At 35.5% G+C, this 23,429-nt stretch overlaps 3 protein-coding genes across 4 annotated transcripts in view; all 3 read right to left on the bottom strand.

Moving 5' to 3' along the window:
- Positions 1-2,714: 2,714 nt before the first annotated feature.
- Positions 2,715-10,054, bottom strand: LOC140224879 (uncharacterized). 2 transcript variants are annotated; one of them, XM_072301850.1, is made up of 2 exons: positions 9,601-10,054; positions 2,715-7,114 (listed from the first exon to the last, which is right to left on the bottom strand). In XM_072301850.1, exon 2 carries the CDS (start codon positions 6,420-6,422, stop codon positions 4,839-4,841), a length of 1,584 nt encoding a protein of 527 aa, XP_072157951.1. In that variant the 5' UTR covers positions 6,423-7,114; positions 9,601-10,054; the 3' UTR covers positions 2,715-4,838. The 2 variants fall into 2 exon arrangements, with proteins under 2 accessions (XP_072157951.1, XP_072157950.1); XM_072301849.1 differs by having other exon boundaries at positions 9,690-10,054.
- Positions 10,055-11,577: 1,523 nt separating this feature from the next.
- LOC109034776 (calmodulin-like protein 4) lies at positions 11,578-18,181 on the bottom strand. The gene is made up of 5 exons (XM_019048097.2): positions 17,941-18,181; positions 16,765-16,795; positions 15,040-15,171; positions 14,388-14,570; positions 11,578-13,087 (listed from the first exon to the last, which is right to left on the bottom strand). Exons 1-5 carry the CDS (start codon positions 17,941-17,943, stop codon positions 12,987-12,989), a joined length of 450 nt encoding a protein of 149 aa, XP_018903642.1. The 5' UTR covers positions 17,944-18,181; the 3' UTR covers positions 11,578-12,986.
- A 1,374-nt stretch (positions 18,182-19,555) lies between these two features.
- Rip11 (Rab11 interacting protein) overlaps positions 19,556-23,429 on the bottom strand; it is a gene marked incomplete in the record, with an annotated part of 44,020 nt that continues 40,146 nt past the window's right edge. The window contains 1 exon segment of the mRNA XM_072301848.1: positions 19,556-23,429. Coding sequence (XP_072157949.1) covers positions 23,388-23,429 — 42 coding nt within the window.

Below are 23,429 nucleotides of genomic sequence, written 5' to 3'. Positions count from 1 at the left end.
CTCCTCTTAAATACCTGTAAATTCAATTTCGAAAATTTTTAGCAATTCCAAAAGTACATCTTACCATAAAAAAACATTTTGTTTCAAGCTCGGTATACCTTGTACCGAAACTTTTGGTATGCTAAGTAATGTTTACCAAGATCATTATATGAGTTTTTCTCACTATTTTGAGTGGGTTAAACGATTCAAAACTGGTCAGGAGTTCGTTGAAGTTGAGGAGCATGGGAATCGACTATCAACGGCAACTAACATTTGTCACGTGGAAGAAGTGCGGGCAAAAGTCTCGAAAATGGTCGTTTCGAGCTTGCTGAACAGTGTAATATTTCTGAAGGCTCTGTACATACAATTTTGATAGAATATGTAGACATGCTTAGAGTTTCAGAGTACACTTGCCCCTTGATTGTTGTCCGTTGAACAAAATCCAACCAAATGTTAATTTACCTGTAGCTGCTTGAACGTTCTAACAATAAGTGCTGTAGATGATTGTATTTTTGTTGTAGGTATAAAGTATTAAAAACACCATCTTGGTAATATCCTGTCAAAAAATATAACCCGGTATCATATGACAGTGTCACGCCAGCATTTCTCTTGGAAAATGATTTTGTGGCTATGTAGGTAAGTATTTCATAAAAGATTAGAATTATACTTTACTTTCGTGAAAATTAATTTCTTAAACGCGAAATAGCAACGGTATCAGGGTAGAACCATCTACATTTTCATCCATGGTAGAACTTAAAAAACAAAATAAACAAGAATGTAACTTATTTCATCCTGACTCAAAATCTGATGGCGTTTGAGTGGTTTTACACCTTTAGTTTTGATTGAAATTTTGCAGTACAATTTTTAGGAACATTGTTAGAAAATCTGAGATGACAATTATGGCTACAAAATATTCCATGCGACCGCAAAGGCTTCGATCAAAATTAGTTTGCTAAACACGTAATGTTCCCGTGGATTTGCTTGGAAATTTCGTGCTGCTGCCAATATTTCACCATTACCAAATCAAGAATCTAAAGAATTATTTTTATTCATTTATTTATATTTTTAAAGTTTAATTAAAGAAGGGAGGGGAGGGGCAGATAATCTAAAAATCAGTCTACATGAGATGAGAACAAATTGACTTTGAGAGGATTCAGTCGTCACTTATCAACCGACTTTCATGAGAATTCGACAAGACTCTTCTTTCTTGCCAACAACAACGCCTTGACGTGATGTAACTATTCTCGCTCAGTGGTTACGCGTGTCGTATACACTCAGAGTTGAAGGCGCTCACGGAATGCCGGTGGTGCGGTCGTTGCATTTCCGAACTCCGATCAAGTCAGTGCGTGAGATGACGTCACTCCAAAAAAGAAACTCGAATCCAGGAGCTTTATATTGGGAGAGGGGGCAGAGGGCTGGGGGTGCGAATGTCGTCCTCGTGCTCTATAGTTGATCTCGGTACAGGGAAATTTAAGGCCAATTTTGATCCATTGTAGGGCATTTTAGGAGATTTGATGAGCCCTCCCTTCCCCTTCTCCCCGAAACGACTTTTCAGTCGTTTGGTCAACTTTAGCCCCCCTCCCCCACACACATGCTCATTGGATTTGGCAAAATTGAGGCCCCTGAAGAAAGAGACCGAATCTTCGGTTAAAACAGAGGAAAAGTGTTTCAGATCTTCCTTTTCCATGAAAAAAGAAAACTTGAGTAAAACTTTATAAAACGAACTTAGATTTAAGTTCATTTGTTGGATACCTATTAAATGTTTCCGTGAGGTGTGAGTTTTTAGCATTGAGAAAAAAGCTCAAAAACACTCATTACTCAGTTCTATTTTCATAAATTTTGAGAATTTTTTTGAAAAGAGATCATAATTATGGTCTTAAAAAAAGGTAAAAAATGGCATTTTTCTGAAGATATGTTGCAAGAACAGACCAAAATGATGAGCCCTGAAATGCTCTACCTAGCAGGTACTTCCAACTTTTTTTTATACGTTAACACCTTGCAAATTAGTTATTAATTGTTTAATTTTCAAGGCAAAACTTCAAATAGGTATGATGGGAAACAAGTGTATGTGCATTGTGCAAATGACCAATTGACCAAGTTGTTTAAATTACAATAAGGTTAGAAAATTTATTTAAAAATGAGAGGAGATAACATTCATACAGAGGTTATTGAAAGGTACAAAAAGGTAACAAAACAGTCTCAAAAATATTAACCATAAAAAAAAATAAATCTCATGCAAGTTATAGACGTAATATCACAATTAATTGCGTTCAATTCAGAATGAAGGTGATTTTGGAAGAAACATCCTTTCCTTAAAAAAAAAAAAAAAAAATGAGAAAAATTACATTCTTATTGGCTGCAAAATTTGCCCTGCAGAATCCGATGTTAATAAACTCAGATCAGGGTTAACAGGTAACAGGTTTTAGATGTTGTAAAATTTCGAATCGGATAAAAAAAAAAAAACCTGGCTAATCAGGATTTAATCTTGTGTTCTCTGATTTAGATGGATCCAGTATTGTAGTTGAGTACCTGATAATAACCAATGATATGACTTAATGAATATCACACGTTTGAAATCATATGGTTTCCAATGAGCACCTTTTTTCGACAAAAAATGGCACGTAAAAACATTGATTTTTTTTTACTTCAACAACCTGTTAAGAAGATATTCCTCACAATAGATTGAGGAGCTACTGAAGCAAGCCAACTGCTGATTACAAACAACTGTGTTGTAAAATAAAAATATAGTAAAATATTCATTTTTTAATAAAGAGTAAAAATTGTTCTCAATAAAATACATACCAGTCCTCTAAAGAGCTCATAATGTTTGTGTCAAATCTTTAGAAAAACTTAAGCACTACCTTAATCATTAATATGAAGGAAAAAAACATAGTTTCGATAGTTGGTCAAAATTTGTGATCAGTAAGTATAGGTTTAAAATTAAAATAGATTATAATCAAGGTAAAGAAAACAAAATTGTGGTTTTAGAAAAATTAAACGATCAGAACATTTAGCCTTGGGTGCTACGTTTTAATATTCAAATCAAAAGGCACACGGATGTCCTATGACTTATCAGACTTACAACATGCCCTCTTTTTTCCTTTGAAAGTAACAAGAGGTTAAATAATTTAACAACCATGAAGCTAGATTTCACTATTAATTAAAGCACTAAAATGAAACGTAGAAGAGTTACAAAGGGAAGGTTCATAATAGTGAAGTGTGCTCGTTTCTTCGAGCAGCAACTATTTAGACAAACAGCAGCGTAGCTGAGACCATTGCTGCCGTCTTGGCCAGATAAGACAATTCGGAGAAACTAACTCGTTCATGTTGTAAAGGCCCTCTTCTGGAGCTCTCCTCCATTGCTTCAGGAGTTACTCATGATATCAAAAGTTTCAAAGAGGGGCTGATGATTCTTCTGAAAGTTTTAAATCAGCTACAGCTTTTGATATGACACTTTCTATATTGCTTGCGCAAAACTCAAGCCTTAGTTGGTTCAAAGATGTGGCTACATTTGAAAGCGTTTCAACATTGATGTCATCTGTTTGACTGATGAGTTGGTCCACAATTTGAACAACATCAGAGGAAGAAAAAAGAGAGGGGCCAATCTTTAATAATAAGGAAATATTATTCAATACTTTTACAATTGACTCTCTGCCACTGTTTTCCAGTTCCATAAGACATCTTCTTAGACGGTAATAACATAATGATAAAATAACTGCATACAAGTAATCTGTGACTGATAACACATTTTTACCCATAATACCCGATTTGTACATTTTATAAAGTTCTAAGGCTGCCTCAATATTACCATCCATTCATAGACTTGCGGAACCAGTAGGCTGCTCTTCGGGCATCTACATCAGTAGGTTTTTCATTTATTCCCAGGTAATGTTTTCCCAATTCATATTGTTCAGATGCTGTTTTGGGATACTTTTTTAAATTCAAGAAAGGCATGACTTTCCCCCACTCAGATTCATCTATTATGGACTGGTGCTGATATTTACTTAAGAACGGTGATAATTTGTCAGAATTCTTCTTGGAGCGAATACTTTCAAGTTTTTTAAGAGCTGTTACATTGCCCTGCTGAGCAGATAACATATACCATTTAGCTGCTGCATTTAAATCTCGTTTATCATGCTGGTAAATTTTACCCAGGGCTAAGGAGGCTCTACTATTATTTTTTGCAGATGATTCTGAGTACCAAAATATTGCTTTGTCAGTATTTCGATTAATAAATTTTTTATCATACCAAATATCACCAAGTATTTTACTAAATACTTTGTAGTTTAATGGTGAGGATATTTTTAATGTTTGAGCCATTTTTGACAGTTCAGCGATTATGTCTTCTTTTTGATTGTATTCCAACTTCGGTTCTAATTTTTTCAGGTCACACTTAACATGTTTTGAGTCAAAATAAGAGGCAACATAGAGCCATTTAACAGCTTCTTTGGTATCCAAGTCAAGTAAATCTGTTTTTTGATACAGCTTGCTTAGTAAAACAATACTATCACGGAACCAATCAAGATCTGATGTGGTTGTCATCAATAAATTAGGAATTTGCAATGCCCAGTTTTTTGCACATTCATGGTATTCTTCCGGTAGATGTTGTTTAATATGCAGCCAGATCAGCTTGTTACCAGCAGAAATTTCTTTAAAATCAATGAAAAGTTGACACAAATATTTTGAGGCTTTTTGGTAGTCTCTTTTGCCAGATAAACAGTTATGATACACGTTGACAAGGGAATAAACAGCAAACTTCCGAAACTTGTATTGATTAGAGTTCTTAGCTGGTGCTGGCTCTGATAAAGTATCTGCAATGTTTTCAAGGAAAATCACCACCTTTTGATCGGTCAAGGTATCTACAAGTAATTGGAACCTTCAAATGCATCCATTGGATCAACATCATGTTCTAATATAAGATTTTTAAGAATTTCAAAACCAAGCAAAAAGTTTTCATGACAAAAGTGATGAACATACATATTCACTAATAGCAGCTGAGATTCTACATGATCGGTTGGTGTTTTGGATAACCAATGGATACCATTTTTATAACAAAATATATTGCAGTACACTGTACCTAAATTAGAAACAGCCGTGGGGATTTGTTGAATTGCCTGTGACTCCCATAATTTGATAGCCCGGGCAATGAGTTGAACACCTGTTTCAAAAGGTCTATCGCCTAATTTTCCGGTTAAATACTTAGAGCCCAACTTGTACATAAATCCTGGGCTTGATGATCTCTCCACGACCATTTGAAAGCACTCTTCAGCCTTTTCAAGGTTAAAGTCACCAATAATGCCATTGGCATAGCACTCACCTAGTTTCCAAAGTGAATGAAGGTTCCCTGCTTTTGCAGATTCATCATACAATTCCGCCAACTTTGTGAACCAGTATTGTGCAAGTTTGAGATTTGTTCTACATGCTCTGCCGTTCTGATACGAAAGAGCAACTAGCTCTATTGCATCAGTTTGTTGTTTGAGAGCAACTTGCTCCAACATTTTTAAACCTCTGACTGGATTAAATCCAAGGTCGCCTGAATGCTGCTCAGCACCTAATTCATAAGCCATACCAATACTTGATTTCACTAGATTGGGATGAATGTACTCTAAAATTTCTTCCAGCTCCTTAGCACTAAAATAGCAATTGAGCGTCAATTTATGCAAAGATTTTAAAGAAGTTGGACTCCCTAACATTGCTGCTTTGACATAAAACTCCATAGCTTTGGTTAAATCTTTTTCCCCAAGTAGACCTTCTTCAAATATATATCCTAAGTGCCACATTGCTCTGGTACTCCCTTTATAAACTGCCTTATTGAAGTAAAAAATTATCTCTTCCTTAGGAGCACTAGGTTTGAAAATTTTGGAATCCGCTGGATACTTATCAAGATATTCACTAAGCAGCCTTTGACCGATAATGGCTAATGCATACACGTTATTCCTGTCAGCAGCTCTTTGCATCCACTCATCAGCCTCCTCTTGGTTAGGTGCCCCAAGATAGCCACGTTCATAAATTTGAGATAATTTGCACATAGCATGACTGTTTCCTTTACTCGCTGCTCTCTTGAATAATTCCACAGCTTTCTTGACATCCCTCTCTCCTAATTCTCCTGACAAATACAATTGTGCTAACTCACACATGGCATGATTATTAAGTTCTATGTCTGCTTTAAACTGAAGAGATTTTAGTTTTTCTGTGGTACGTTCAGATAATTTAAATCTTGTATTCCGTGTGTTTTTATTGACTGTAACTATGCAATTATCGCGGCTACTACAAACCACTGTTGTGTCTTCATCGTAATAAATGTTGGACTCTTCGGCACCAACTTGGAGTCCTTGCCGTAAGGCCGCATTGACAGAACTCTGGGATATACCTCTTTCCTCTTTTCGTTCGGCTGCATGGCGTGAATATTTTAAGTTTGGGCGCTCAGCTTCAGAGTCATCCATATTAAATATTATACAAAACAAACAAAATAACAAGAATAAAAATAGAAAATATACATTCAAAGGTCAAGATTAAAATTGAATTAGACTGAAAATTCAGGTCAGATCTTCATATTCCAAATGAGTGATTAAGGTTAGTTGTCATTGAGATGAAGAAAGTTAGTCTCTGATAAAAAGTTGGGCTAAATATTTGTCAGAAGTAAGTAAGGCCAAAGTGGTGCCCCTACATTAATTTTAGCGTGATTCTGACCATATAAGAACTGATCCTGAGTGAGACAATGATTGCAGTTACTTAAATAATAAATGGTACTTTAACAAGGAAGACAACATCACTGATTCACAGTTCAATGTTTAGCACCAACATCATCAAGCCCTGAAAGCTCCTTCCATCACACAGCCATAAATCAGTTTGTCTGATATGTGTTGGTTCTGTGCAACTGACGCATTCTTCACACATTTGAAATTACAAATATGATGTAAATATTAAAATTAATGGCTATGTTATACCATTAGAACTGACAATACCCATACTACAACTTTTTTCTGTAAGTTACCGGAGTCCTTGATGTGCAGGTGCTAGGAAGTGTAGTTGAGCCATTGTTGACAGTTTACAAGTTCCATTTTTAAGTGGTTAATTTACAACATCGCCTTCAACAGTCGAGTCTCAAAACACTGACCAAAACGTGCAAAAACACCTGTAACACGATGACAGAAACATTGTTAGTATTACTAGTTTCATAAGGGAAAATTCAAGTGGGTATGACAGAAAGTCTATCGCGTAGCAAATAGAGAGATGGTTTCGCCCTTCAGCCATCGATATCATTCTGACTAGAGAGAGGATATAGGGAGAGGTTTTTTTTGTCTCCTTACTGATGCTAAAAATGAAAAATGCCTTAAAAAAGAAGCAAGTCTGGGATTTGAATGACTTCTTTATTGCAAGACAGGCACTGAACCAGGATTACAAAAAATGCTGGATTATAGCAACCATGAGGCAGTTTTATGAAGAAATTACCCCCCCCCCCCCCTTTTTTTCCCTCAACACCTGTAAAATAGGACCGAATTGCACGTCCTGCTATGAGATCAGCTATTCTTCCATAAAGAAAATTAAACATCTGGCTTTGAAGTAAAAACGCCAGATAAAAGGTAAACCTTTGTTTAGAACTTTCTGTACCCTTTCCTGAACAGCAGCCTGATTGTTGAAATTTTGTGTTTATCCGGTAGACATAGGTGACATGGGTTAAAAGGCGGAGCGTGATTGGTCGACTATGTCTTATCGCTGCTTTATCGTGCCTATGTTGGGTGGAACTCTCGACAAGTTAAAGGCATCTCTTAGGTTTCCGACAGTATGTCGTCCATTCCACCTGACAAAGGCACGATAAAGCAGCGATAAGACATAGCGACCAATCACGCTCCGCCTTTTAACCAATGTCATCTATGTCTATTCGACAACCACAAAATTTCAACGATCAGGCTGCTGCCTTGATGAACTAGCTTCACTGCCGACAGATGGGCACTTGGAAGAATACCATTCTGTATACTTACTGTGAACACAGGGGCATTAACGGACCATATTTAGCAGATGTTTCGGGGGCCCATCAACGAAACTAAAATCTGCCAAAATATGCCGATTAACCATCTCTATCCTCTTCATGATCCTACTTTTAGCTCTTACATTTGAACTATTCATGAAGGGGCATCAAAATCAAATGTTGCCACTCCGAGGCCTCTCTTCATGGGTCATAATGTATATTGGTCAATATAAATTCAAATGTGACCACTGAGATTTTTAAACGCACTATTCAGACTTTGCATCCATAATACTTAAAACACAGGTTCTGGCAGCATTACTCATTTGTTTGAGATTATACAACAGACCCGTACAAGGATTTGAGCCAGCCAAGATCTTCCAATCTTACATAGCAATATACTTGGATACATGATGAGCATAACAGGTACCTGTGTTGCAAAACTGTGCATTTACTGTACGTGAGCAGCAATCCTAACCTCAGCCCAAGATCTATCCATATAGGTCAGTCATTGCGCAGATTTCCCCGCTCGGGGTCGGCCCTGTCCATTGGATCGTGACGTCAACATTACGGCCGCGAAAAGCAGAAATGTCGAAAACGGTGCTTTTCTTAGGGGAGAATACTAATTTTGGTCGATGGATCATTTCAATTTCTTACTTATAAATCCTATGAAACTTTCTGGGTGTCCAAAGGAATGTTTAGACATTCGCATGAATTCAGGGTTTCAATTTTGCCAAATTTTTGTTTTTTCATTTTTACAATTGACTCTGCATCAGCCATTTTTACACGCCGAATCTATACCACAAAATGGTTCATACAGCGAGGACTTCAAAACTCACTTTAAAAATGTGAAAACGTAAATTCCGCCAAATCAAAACCCTGAAAACCAATGTCTAAACGTTCTTTTAAACTCTCAAAGAGTTTCAAACGATTTAAAAGTAAGAAATTTAAATGATTCATCAATAAAAATGAGCCTCCTCCCATAAGAAAAGCATTGATTCCCAGCTTACTGGCTTTTGCGCCAGTAATACTGACACCATGCACAGAAGATTCTCATTTTGGTTCTGGGACTAACTGACTTATATGAAAGGATCTTGCCTCCGTCGCATTTTGGTAATTAAAAAAAAGTTCTTCGAGACAGCGGTGCCTCAAAGTTGCTGTAAGTGCTATGAAGTTGAAAGAGATTCACAATTAGAGGTGTCGTCAGATAAGTTGACATTTATTAACTTTCGATTTGCAGGCGTTATTCGTCATGACTATCTACATGAAAACATCTGACTCTTGCAGAAGCAAGAAAACAAGCTTGGATAGGTTTCTTAATACTTTCAAACCTTGTAACGCTTTAATTTATAGCCACACAAAAATCACAACCACATAAAAGTCGCGATCATAACTGATAAGTAGTCTTAGTGCGATACGATCATGAGGCAGATGTTTTGAAGGCGGATAGTAGCAAATAACACTTTGTACAGAGGTGTAAATTCGTTGCCTGCGCCAGCAAATCGAAAGTAAACAAATGTCAACTTCGCTGACGACATCTTTAACATGGTTAGCCTCAGGGTTCAAAATCACTGAAAAAGACTGTCAAGGACTCTGAGCGGTTCGAAACAAAAAATAATTTACAGAAGTGCTCAGAAGGCTCTTTGACTACTGACCACTTGTTGATCACATACGGACTGCTAGCGATAATGATGCTAAAGAAGGAACTATGCTTCCTAGGATCAGCTTAGGAGGTGCGTGTTACCTAGGCGCTGAAGAGCAGATGACTTTTGCTGGTAAGAAAGAGCATAAGGACGATGCTGGGACTTCTTCATAGACAGACACATTGAGCAGAATATGGCTCAAACATACTGGGATGATTGAAGAGTGACTTGATGAGATGAGGATTTAGCGACTGCAAAAGTAATGACTGATAACACAACAGAAACTAGCGTCGTGCTGCAGGTTCACGACACATTAACTATTAATCACTATTTTCTTATGTTTGGCAAATAGATGTATATTCTTCGTTCCGAAACTATTGGTGGTAAATAAAAGAGGTTGCGCCGTTGCGCGGATCATGAACAAAACGAATGAGGCAATGAGGAATGACAAAACCAAGGACAAAACAGACAGGTTATGTTTGTTTGTTGTTACCGCTCGACCTCGCCCCCTCCTCTCGTGTATCTCCTTACCCACCCTCACCTAGAGTCCCTTTATACTGAGAGTCAAGACAATTCGGCTCATGGATGTCACAAACGGGAATAAAGATTACAGAAATTGAACGTTTTTCGTAATCTTTGATCGGCCCATTCTCAAATGCCTTTCTCCGTTCCTCCTCTCATTCCGTTTGTTCCTTGCCGAACCCGTAATTCCTGGTCCATTTCAGATTATAATCTTTGCAATTGGTGAAAATGTAATCTTTATTCCCGTTTGTGACACTGTGGAGGCCTAAAATACGGGAACCAATCAGAAATGGATTCAAATTGTCTTGACTCTCAGTATAAAGGGACTACCTCTTCCCAACCATACCGACTAATTATTATGACTCGAAATTACTTTTTGGACAGTAATAATATTTTGCTAATTTTTAAAATTTCTCTGGCCACCTCTGAGATTTACCATTGTCAAATCCAAGCAACAAGGAGAAAGAAACGGGAAAGGTGGGCAACTATTTTAACACTCAGGAAGTCTGGTTGCATAGTTGACTTTTTGAAGGAGAATTTTGCGCCGTGCACACATGAGAAAGCATGGCGGAGTTGTAATGGCAGTGCGGTATTTCGCGGTAAAGGCGATCGTATGCTACCAAGGTTGCAATTTTCCATCAAAAGGAAAATCTCCAAATCCTCCGATCACCAATCTTCAATGCAATTCCATGTGAAATATTTCAGGAAATTTCAGGAAACTATGAAAGATACTGAAATGTCATTTTCGAAATTGAAGGTAAAAGGCAAAGGGTTTTTGCTTTTGGGTGCTTTCAAGTGCTTGTTTCATACCAAGCTCCCGCAAATATGTTTCATATTTTTCACAGCCCTGGGAAATTTCATGAAATATTTCACGAAAGTTTCCAATAATTGTTTATTTTCATAATTTCGCTTCACAACACACAGTTTACGTTTCCTTTCAAAACATTATAAAAAAGAGAAAAAAATGAAAAGAAAAGTACTTAAAGTACGTTTATAAGGAAAGGTCAAAGTTTGTATCACTTCTATTTGAACAGAGAAAAAATATTCGACAAAACCTGGAATCATGAAAAATCTGCAAAAAGTAGTTTGGCAAAAATTCTGAGATAGAGTACCTACATTTAAAAATTTCTAAAAAAAATTGACATTTACTTTTAAGGTGAGCCATTCATAAATGATGTTTTAGACCTAGGAAAAGTTTATTTCTGCTAATCTCTCTTACTAGAACTGATCAAGTTTTTCAAACAGGATGTTTCTGTAGATTGTGACCACAATTCAAAGAAGAAATAAACCTAAAGTCAGTTCTCCAGAAAAGTAAGGGAGACTCCTCTTGGGGATCTAAAAATTCTTTTAATTCATCAACTTACACAAAAGCGAGAGGAATTTTTATTTTTCCAATGGCTGGAATATTTTCACGGCTGCCTGGACACCTGTATAGGAGCTGTTGAATATAGGCCCAAAGTGACACTATAGTTTATAAATCCATTTATTTTGATAAATAAATATATAGGTTGACAATGTTTTAAAATAGAGTATTTTTTAAGAAATAAGTAAAAAGTGGAATGATAAAATTATAAAAATTGCACACAAGTAGAACTAAGTACGATGGACGGAGAATTTCATTAAAATTTGATAATACCTACCTTAAATATCAATGATGCATTACTGCAAATGCAAAGGGGGCGATTCTAAATTATCTTTGGTATTAAAATTAGAGTATAGAATTACAAATGAATAATGATACAAGTTGATTCAACCAAGTATAAGGATTTTAAAACTTTCACTTCTCGAGAGAAAAAACTGGAACACAATTATTGCACGTTTGAAGTAGACTGTAGCCTTAAGAGGCTAGGCAAGACTGGAGGATGTAACAACTACACCCTTGAATTGGCAGTCAGAAACTTGGAGGTACTTTTTTTAAAAGTAGATTTCTCTCCTTGTCAATTTCTTTCACTTGCTGAGCAATTATGGGCTGCAAATTAGTGATACATACTTGCTGTAAAACATTTTGAGGAGAAAGTCGTTTTCAAACATTAATTAGAATGAAAGTGGTTTTTCATATTCAATAAAAACAGAAAATGTCTGCCTTGTCTTATTTAAAACGTTAAACAGAGAGGATAAATTCTGAGCCACAACCTTCCTTACACCACGGTATTGATCCCTTTCCATTAGAAATAATAAGAATAAACAGGAATTATGTGAGGCAGTAAATAGAGGCACTTGCTTGCGATTGCTTTAACTGAGTATACTTTCATGAAACATGGTTCGTACAGCCTTTACAATGAAAAACTAGGCGCTTTTCAAGCACGTTTTTTATAATTTTTGAGCACTTTCTAGATCTTTCTCATAATTTTTTCCTAAACACTTGGTTTCCTTCCCGTATTGTTAATTTTAGAGATAAAAATTTTGTTTCTTTTTTTTCTTCAGCTTCCTTTTTATCTTAATATCTGCGTGCATACTATCTCAGTGTTTTTCGGTTCTCTAAGAGGGTAGAACCGCAATTTCCTTTGTGAATAGGGTGTCTTCCCAAACAATCTACTCAACGTCAAATGCTTTACTTATTAAAACTTAACAATGAGCACTTACTGCTGAGATTTAGTGATGAGTAAGATTTAAGCATTTTAAAAACACCTTTTAAAAAATCAAACACTTCAAAAACCTTGAAAAAAAAATTGTCATAAAAGAGTACTTTTCAAGCAATTTTCAAAACTGTATGAACCATGTGAAAGAAAGAAAAAAAAAAAGGTTGAGGAAGATAATTCAATCACAGAAAAGTAACACAACTTACTGTTACAAAAGAATACAGATTTTTCATTTAGTGCTATTCTGAAGAAATACTAAGCAAACTTTTAGGACTTGAGAATGCTTAACGTGATGCTTCAATAATAATCAGGAACAGGGGCACAAGCGATTTTGACGAAGTCTTCATACTTCACAAGACTGTTTGGCATAACATTTGCTTCACGAAATATTTGCTCAACTGAAAAACAGGTAACAAAGAAAAATATTAATTTTTCATGAAAGTGAAATTCTAAAATCAGATGAAAAGAAGTATTCTAGCAAGAAACAGGAGAAGTAGTTGGGTAACATTTTTGGGATCTCAAGAAAAACGAGTTTTGAGATGAAAATTACATGAAAGCTTATGACACTAAATTGGACTTTCAAACTCGGATATGAAGGCAAAGATGTGAGATTCAATTTTGAATTTTTTCACCAAGTTTAGCTAACTGATATTCGAGAGGCGTAAACCACTTGACCTGGTTTCTGACTTCTTTGATTAAGTAATCAACAATCACCTTAAGTCTCCCTTAGTAAGTTCATTAGTCCTTAGTAACTCCCCTGAGTGAATTAAAAAGACACATTTTTCTGTACGCCCAGGGTTCTTATTTCTTATTTCTACTGTACATGTACAGTTTTTACAAATGTCTCATTGTAAATATTTGCCTAATTTTACTAGTTAGGTAATTGTCTTCGGAGGATAGTTAACTAGCTTACGAAACCTACATTTTGTTCTTATCATGCACTCGTCTACTTCACCCACTCACTCATTCAATCATTCATAGCTAACTGGACATATTTCTGCCAAACGGAACTATGTGCATTAAGACATGAGCACTGAGACCCATAAGAATATATGCATAACAGGTCTCACGTCATAATGCACTTGATTCCGTTTGGCAGAAATACATCCAACTAGTCCTAAGATGTGTATTTTAACTTTAAAGTAATAGTGCTGAATTTGTGTATGCAAAAATGTGCCCAAGAAATACTAAAAAAAAGCTGACTGTTCAAGAGCCGTGGTTAATGTTGAAAAGTGAAACAATTTTGAGATTTTTTTACGCAGATTATCCTAATTCTATTGGGCACAGCAAGTCTTACGTATTAAGCCCCTGACTAGGAGTTTACTTTTTCTCTCGCTACTTGTATTTCTGTATTTCTCTTATAAGTTGCCAGGTTCGATGACAAATTAGTGAGATCACTGTGGTTATGGCTTTTCGAAACGTTTTCTATTTTTAAAGTGATGGTGGAAGATAAGGGAAGGTCACGGATAGAGAAACATAACTTACAGGGAGGTCCAGACCTGCAAGACGAATGCATGGCGGGGAGGAAGGAGGGTCAAAAAAATGTATCATTACCTCAACATAATTGGTAGTCTGTCCTATACTTATGGTTTCAAGGAGTCAGATATATCTGTGCCTCATTTTTAATCTCATTTCCTCAGCGAGCTGTCAGTTATCAAGAATTTTTTAAACTTAAAAAAGTGGCCATAGAACTCTTACCTTCTTTTGGGCTTAAATGTTCACCCCAGCGCAGAAGAAGGTGCTTTAGGTGTCTTGCTGAAATGACACCTTTTTTTGAAGTATCACCAGCTCGAAACGCTTCGACGACCTCCGTTGGTAGATTTTCTACTCGACTATGATCGTGCATCACTTTCAAAAACTCAGGGAACGATAGTTTTCCACCTAAAAATTGGGAATAGTTTGGATAAGATCACTTAACCCTTGTTTTTTTTCTGATGAAGAGATAAGGTTTGCTGGGAAAATATGATTGAAAGGCACATTCTTTTTAGAATTAGGTTGTCGTTTTAACATCGAGTGGTTTCTTTTAAAATTAAATGTTTTGCCTGTTTGTTTCACCATTTATTCTCGTTATACCCACCTTTTTAGTGTTTATTCTGGTATTTAATTTTTTGATTAGTCCGGCTATTGTGTGGCGACTCTCTCATAATTGAAAATCAAGCGGAAAAATTTGAAGATAGGGTAATTTTGTTGGCAAGCACTGTCCACGTTACTATTTCTGTACGGTTCTATTTTTGAATTTTGTTGATGTAGTTTTCATATTTTTCATTTTTTATTTACTTTTTAGACGTGAAACAATGCAAAGTAAGAAAAATTTGATGGCTTGCAAGCTCACCCGCTGCTGAAAATTTACCTTTGTCTTTGAAGTACTTTTTGAGTTCAGCAATTGTGGGGCTCATTCCTAGAGACCTCATGATGGTGCTCAATTCTTCGAGAGATTTGATTTGTCCACTTCGAGCGAATAGGTAAAAACATTCTCTGAACTCTAGATATGACAGAAAAAACTCTTCATGAGAAAAAAATCGACAAAACTAGCATTATAGTAGACAGTGACTCAAAGGGACTGCCTCAATACCAACTTCGAAGTTTAGAAACACCCGTACTTAATGTTACTCGACCTCTACAACATTTTATAGCACACTCATTGTACATATGGAGAGACTTCCAGTCAATGCAAAATAAGCCTTAAAATCATAAAACTCAAACATTTTAATTAAGTAGATAGAGATTATTTTGTATTTCAAACTGAGAGCCTCTTCATAGTTCACGATGATATCTCACTTAAATCAATTACAAAAATAAAGTATTTAATTTTAGTGGAAGTATTATTTATCCTTCTCTAAAATTAATAATTTTCCTTATAGGTAAAATAAAAATGTCGGAAGTTAATGATCTATTGGTTTCATTCAGTACCTGAATTTTATAATAAAATCGTTAAGTATGACATAAGTATTTGAATTTTGATACCTATCTGCTTAACGGAACGTGCAACCCAGGGTGTCTTATTTTTGAACGACTTTTTGAGCTATGTTTGACTTTAATCAATTTGACAGGTGATTACTTTCTCTTTTCAATGGGATCTAAATGATTTTTTTTTTTTTTTTCGCTTAAATGGTTGCTGTTAGAAACCATTCCTAGTGATTTCTACAATATTTGGCGAAGGAATGAAACTATACTGTTGGGGCCAAATACTGGGTGAATGATCCAAAAGCATCGATTCAAATGTTGAGTACCTAGTCACCACTTTCTACTGCTGATATAGCATTTCCTTTGGGCCTGGCTATAGGTTTTTTTTTTAATACCTCCGCAAGGGGGTAACACTGTGTGAGGTTTAACAACTTGAAAAGGTAGGAAGACGCAGTGTCAATAGGACAGGGTTAACCCAAAAAAAGTGAAAATTTGTCCAACAGAATGACAACTTTGCTACGTTTCCTCCATGATCCACATTTACCTCATCATGTTAGGTTTCAAAAAAAAAAAAATTCCTTTTGACATAAAGCATGTTAGCAACAGCAACCTGTCTTGAGTGGGTATACATGTTTGTATACAGCCAACATTCACTGGAGCAGAGCCTTAGAATTATATTGCACTGTGGATAGCATTGTTAAAATTGTTTAAATTGAAATATTGACTTGCCCTCTGACCTGTGGGCTTCTTAAAGGTAAGTAGAGGTGTCGTCAGCTAAGTTGACGGTTGTTTACTTTCGGTTTGCAAGCGCCGACGACGAATTTGGGCCTCTGAACAAAGCGGCGTTCGCTACTATCCACATTGAAAACAGTCTCATCAAACATCAGTCTTATGATCGTATCGTAAAAAAACTACTTATCAGTTGTGATTTTGCGACTTTTTTGCATTTTTTTGCAGTTGTAATTTCTATGTGGCTAAAAATTATAGTGTTACAAGGTTTGAAAGTATTCAAAAACTTATCTAAGCTTGTGTTCTTGCTTCTGAGAGAGCCAGATGTTTTCATGTGGATAGTAGCAACGCGAAAACGCCTGCAAACCGAAAGTAAACAACCGTCAACTTAGCTGACGACATCTCTATTGACATTATTTGTACTGTATTGAAGCACACTTACCATCTATGTCTTGTTCACGAAAATGGTGAGCCTGCAAGGAAAAAAAGTACATTTAACAATCATTATAATTATGGTATGTACATAGACAGGGATGAAATAACGAAAATACAGTTGCAGACAATACTAGTGATGATGTTGCTGTAGGGATTCTCCATTTTCTAATAAAAGTAATGATCCAAAGAATACAGAGGCATCACTTTTTATAATTCAACAAATTAAAATAGACTGATACACATCACTTTCTTGGGAAAGGGCTAGGAATAGCCTCACTCAATTTCATGTGTTAACGATGATCAATCATCCTTCAAAAGAGTAATAAATGGCAGGAAATCTGCAGCGGTGCAAATTAGAATATATCGACGGTGTAAGTCGGCAATCACATAACTCATTAGCGATGTCTGAAAATCTACACATCTATGTTGTTTCGTTAAAGGAGAACAAATTGACATCATTCCTTGAAGTTTTTGCAGAATTTTCTTCGCACAGAGAAGAAAAATCACGGCCGTTTCAAAGAATTGCCGTTGAGCAGTTTTCCGTTCAAAAAATAAAGTATGATAGGAAGTCTGCGACGTCGCAAACCGAGTTATGTGATTGCCGACTTACACCGTCGATATAAGGCTCAGTGCTTTTATGATCAACACAGCTTTTGTTAAATGCAAGTGTTTGAGACTTGTACTGAGGATCTTGAATTTGACTTGCAGCATAAGCTCTTAATCTGCTGCGGGGCTGAAGTGTTCTAATAGAAGAGTCTCTCATGGATGATATGTGTGTATTTTTAGAAGGTAATTAAGAGGCTCATAAATATGGACCGCGTTTAATAGAAAGGAACCAAGCCGCATCAGCTATTGTCAAATTTAACTGGGCAATGTAATTCTTTACTAGAGAACCTTTGTGCGGATTCCTTTGAAAATTTTAAGGATTCTGCTTCGCACCATGCAGAAGATGCACTGAAATTTGCATGAAAATCCACACAACCATTTCCATGTTATATAGGATATTGCCCGATCAAATTTGGCAATAGTTGATGTGGCTTGGTTCCTATCTGCTTAACGTGGTCCATAAAAAGAAAATGTCCTCTTTGCATCATTTAAAAGGCGAAAATCTAAAATCGAGTCTGGTAAAAACCCAGAGAATTAGAGAGATATTAGAAATAGAATTTTAAGGAGCCCATTTTACCATTTCAGATGATTCAGTTGAAGTTTAGAAGAGGTGAAAGTTGTTAATTTGATGATGCGCTAATTGTTCTTGGACACTTGAATGGAAATTAAGTGTGATTTCACTAATGTACTAGACTACTAAAAACAGATCTGGACGGCCAGGGCCAGAACCACCTAACTGATAATTGACACAGTTTAATTTTTTATTTATATAATAGTGATGACCAAAGGTTTCTGAAGAAGGACTGATAACGCCGATAACGGGAATTTGGAGGTTATGTATACATTTAAGAGGCCGGGGGAAGGGGGGGGGGAGGGTACGATCTATCGAATTGGCGAAAGTCGATCTATCGCAAGATTAAAACAGCATAATCGCATAATCTTCATTTTGACTTTGACCATCATAGACTTCATGACCCTTGACTTGATGAGATCAAACTAAATCTTATCTGATAATGAATTGTAAGCGTAAAATTCTTTCATCAGTCTTTAAATGATCCAAATCCGCCATCAACAGGTTGAAAACACTACTTAATTGCAAAAATGCGTATCTTGTGACGAAGTGTCAATTAGACGTATTTCTGCCAAACGGAACTACCTATGTGCAATAAGACATTAGCCCTGAGACCTGTAAGAATATACCTATATTTTTATAGGTCTCAGGGCTTATGTCTTAACGCACATAGTTCAGTTTGGCAGAAATACGTCCAATTCTTAGTGCTGAACAAGCCAATCTCAGCATTTCTGCCGTTCTTTCTAACAGTTTGAGAAATTATTCAAAATGCTGATTAAGTATGAAAAAAAAACATCTTATTCTTGCGATCCTCAAGAATTATTACCCTTCCACTAACAATAAAGAGGAATGTAGACAGTTTTTTTACTCTCCTTGAAAATCGTGTTTTGAGATACGCACTTCTGCACTTTCACCATCGATAAGTTTTAGAGTACCTAAATGGACTGAGTTTAATAGAGATGCACGAGTCACATCAAGTTTGAACCAAGACTGAGAGGTTTGAAATTTTATTCCTCAAGAAGACTCAGTGTTAGGGTCTTAGTTTTTGAACACTCTTTTTGTGTTCAAAATGTTTTTCTCGACTTTGAATTTTTGACAGCAGAAAATTTACGACTACATACTCAGTTTCATTCAAAACTAGTCTTAACTCCCCCCCCCCCCCCATAATGCGACTTAATGGGTTTCTGTTAAGCTCTATCTGAATAGAAATTACTTGGCATTCTTGATGCAAGCGGCTCTGAGTATTCTCCTGCATCCTATTCTGTCTTTAATGACAGTGCATTCGCTAGTGTTTTCCAGAGACTTTTTAACCTTGAGATGGATCCATCCATATTGATCAAAAATACAACACCATCTGACAGAAATATTTATTAAATGACTTTCTAAGTACTGTTCTCGACTCAACAATTCTTTTTTTTTTTCAATTGAAATCCTCATGAATTTTCTTTTTCCATAAAGACATATCTTGGTATTCCACGAAATTGAGGTGATACAATTTGAAGTTAAATTGATTTTTTTTTGAGGAATATAAATTCTCGGGTCCGAATTAACTTTTGAAAATGTGAATGGCTGAAAAATTTTCCCAAAAAAACTATGTGGAAAAAAATGTCAAATAATACAATTTTTTAATGGTCATATATTTTTTATTTTATATATTTCAATCAAAACAGTGATGTACAGTCAGAGTGACAGGAACACCTGCTATTCAAATGTAAAAAATTCCTTCAAACTGATTATAAACATATTAACATTTTAACAATAATTCAAGCTAACTCTCTTTGAATACTCTTAGAAAAGTTTTGGAAGAAAAACTAGAGCAAACATTTTTTGAAATTAAAAAATTATAAATAAAGGCAAATCCAAAACATAACAATTTAAAAGTATGCAAATTGGATAACGATAAGTAACCAGAGAGGTAAGTAAATACAAAGAAACTAAGATTGAATAAGGAAAAGACAGTTCAGAGAAAAAGCTCTGTTGAAAAATCACAAGGCAGGTAGCAATTAGAACAAGTAGAAAAGTATTCAATCTCTAGAGTTATTTTGGTGGATCAACAAATAATTTTTCTCACAACCAAATGAGATGACTTACAGGAAAAGTAAGAAATCACATTTTCAAATCTCAATTGGGCAATAATTTTCATATTTAATGCAATTAAAACATACATTTCAATAATTTCGGATCTGTAGGTAGATTCACTATGAATGGTTGATAAGTTGAGTTGGAATTTCTGACATCTGAAGGGCACTACTTGTGTTGCCAGGCAATCAGAATCATTCCACCTACTTCCTCTTGGGAGCAAGAATTGCTTTCGCTGATTTGAGGTTGGACAAAGTAAAAGTAAAAATTTTACTCAAAAAATATTATTTTGAAATTATTTTATAGATCATTATAAAAAAAGGCATTTGGTAAGAAATAACCACTTGACTATAGTCTACAACATGAAAATTGGCGACTGAGAGGCAAAGTCAGGTAAGCGCCTCTACGTATTGTTTCAGGGCTGAAATGCAGGTGTATAAGTACCTTCAAAGGACCTGGGCTCGCTGAAACCAATCAACCCTTAGACAATAGATAGAGCCGCTCATGTAAGTCCTCCCCTCAGCTGCAATTTTTTGTGTCGACAACTGTAACTCATGCATATGCATAAGAAATGTTTAAGGAAAAATCTATCGCTGCATAAGAGAAAAAAAAGAGAGGAAAAATTAAAAGAAATTAATTCTATGTGAGACATCATGAATGGAAAAGTCTGAAGAGGAACTACTTAGAAAACCTAAACAAGAGAAATAGAAATAAGTTGGCACCAATGAGCCTTAACAATCCGAAACAAAGTATTAAATACCAGAAAATGGATTTTTAAAAGCACTTAATGTATGCTTAATGCGACTGAATGATTAGAAACATCATGTTACGCTTTTTTGTGAAACTGACAAAAAAAGAAGTAAGCTCTCCTAACTGCATAAGTTTTTAAAAATTACAACCTTGAAACATTAAACTTTACAAGTATTAAAATACACTCCTGTACTTACGCAAGATCTTAAATTTCTAAACTGGTCCACAATTGTAAAATTATCTTAAAGTGTACATTTTATGTTCTGATTACTAAATTTACATACAAAACATTTGATTTTTGTTCAGCTTGAGACATATCTCATAGGAACGATAGAGCGAAGTGAAGATTCATTTCGGTGAAAATTGCAGAGAAAATTAAATACCAGCCAAAGAAAGAAGGGATGAAGTGTATCTCTTCAAAGGCTATGAAATGGTTCAATGAACAGCTGTCTGAATTGTTTGTTATGAATATTTATGTTTTTTTTTCATGACCATTTGGACTAATTAACTGGTATCAGCCTGATGTTACCTAATCTTCTCTAATGTTTTATTCTTTTGACAGAGAATAAAACTACAGAATGCTTGTAAACGTTTTGTGAATTCAATCTAGGTTATCAAGAATATTCTCATAAAATTCCAAGTTTCCCTGTAGCTTAGTTTTCTGTTTAAAAATTAAAACTTCAGAGAAAATTAGGAAATGTCTGATGTGGTTAGGCTAATTCCGTTTGACCATCCATTTTTTCTATGTTTTTCTATTTTTTGAAGGTTTTTGATATGTTTCCCTATAACTTGTGTACAATTTTTCCCTGTCTTTTTTAATTTTTTTTTCTCGATTTTTTAAACGATGATCCATTGTTATTTTAATAGGAGAAATAAGATAAAAGACATAGAACAAAGTAAAATCTATAGGTACTCAAGAAAAAAAAAAAGTTGTTTGTAGGGTTATTATTAACGATGAACAACTACCCATCAGGAGACTTGGGCTTTCAACCTACATACTATTCGGGACGGAAAAATTATGAGCTAGATCCATTCTGGATTAAGTTCACTTATTTGTACTTAAATGTCTACAAATGTTTCATAAAAATATAACAAACCATTGGCACAACCTACAAAAGAAAAGGCTGGAATGTTTTAGTGTACCCAATGATGATAAAATAAGGGCTCATTTGTCTTGAAGCTGGGTAGAAATTTACGTTGACCTCATTTGTTTATTATTCAGTGGAATCATACATTTTCGTTATTTTTATAACTATTTATTTTTTTTTCATACGGAATGCTGGGTAAAATTTGTACTGGAAAGAAACATACCAGCAAGAGGTGTACTTTTGACCAACAACACACCTGTCTTTGGCAAATAGTAAAATCAGACAAGTGGACAAAAAACCTACAATTGCATAGTTACGACGAAGAGTCATGAATTTCATAAAATTATGAGGACAACTGGACAAGCCCCTATACTCAAAATATTGACCAATTCAGTGAAGTCGAGAACTATTGGCTCTATAAGCTCTTACATAAACGATAGAAGTCGCTGCTTTGACTATTTGCCTAAGACATAGCCAAACTTGGTGATCAACTGAAAATTATCCAGATATTATCTTGAAAATAATTTTTGTAGAACATGTTACAACACTATTTGACTTAACAAAAAGTAATTAGTTGTGAGGACAACTGATAGCTTTTAAACACATTTGGTTTGAAAAAACAAAAGGAAAAATGGAAGACAGCAATATGCAATAAATTAGATCATTATGTTTCCTGGACAATTTTGAATCATAAGATTGGAACCATTCGACAAGTTAAAGCCAATTTAGTTTCTGTTCAAGAGGTAACATCATAATGTTTGAGCAGCCAGGACAATTAATATCTAAAAGAGACAAATTGGCGGGAAGGCACACATCCTGACAGTATTAGACTAAAACTCAAATTAATGAGGAGATAACAGTAATATTCCCAGAAAGACCCCAACATCTTTAATTAGAATCTAGGATCAATTTCAGGCACTTCTTGAGGTAATTGAGTTTCGAATTCAATTTATTTTCAATTGAAAAAGTAAATTTTGTTCAAAATGTTTTAAAATATTACTGATTTTTCGTCAGTATGGAGTAACAAGGAACATTTGAAAGGATAATTTGGATCTAAGATCAACAGATTTCCTAGGGAAGTAAAGGGGGAGGGGGGGGGGAAGGGTAAAAGGGAAATACAAGAAAGTTCTTAAAATTCCAATTACGGATTCTACATGGGGGTGAAGGAGGAGTGAGAGGTGCAGCATATGAATATAATTTAACAGCAGAGATGAATACAATTGTTTTCAATCCGAAAGAAGTAAAAATTAATAAGTTTCCAAATGTTAATGAATTGTTAATTAATGTCCGTCCAGGTGAAGAGAATCTCTAGGTTAAAGATATGTGATGTAAAACCTGTAAGCTACAGGTTCTCAGTGGTAGAGAAAAGCTGCTACACAAAGAAGCCGCAAATCCTTTGCTGCAAACAGTGAGCGGAGGTGAGTGAGACGAACCCACGCTACTGAGGCTACCCTTCTAATTTCTAGACTTCAGACATATCGTGGAAAAAACTAACAACACGGACAAGGCACAGATAAATGAACACCGTTCTCACTATCAGAACTTTATATTGGCCTGACTTTTGCACGAAAGAAACGG

The sequence above is a fragment of the Bemisia tabaci genome, chromosome 6 (assembly GCF_918797505.1).
Source record: "Bemisia tabaci chromosome 6, PGI_BMITA_v3".
Classification (NCBI taxonomy): Eukaryota; Metazoa; Arthropoda; class Insecta; order Hemiptera; family Aleyrodidae; genus Bemisia; species Bemisia tabaci.
Note: the sequence above shows the minus strand (reverse complement) of the source record. Positions and strands in the feature narration are given on the sequence as shown.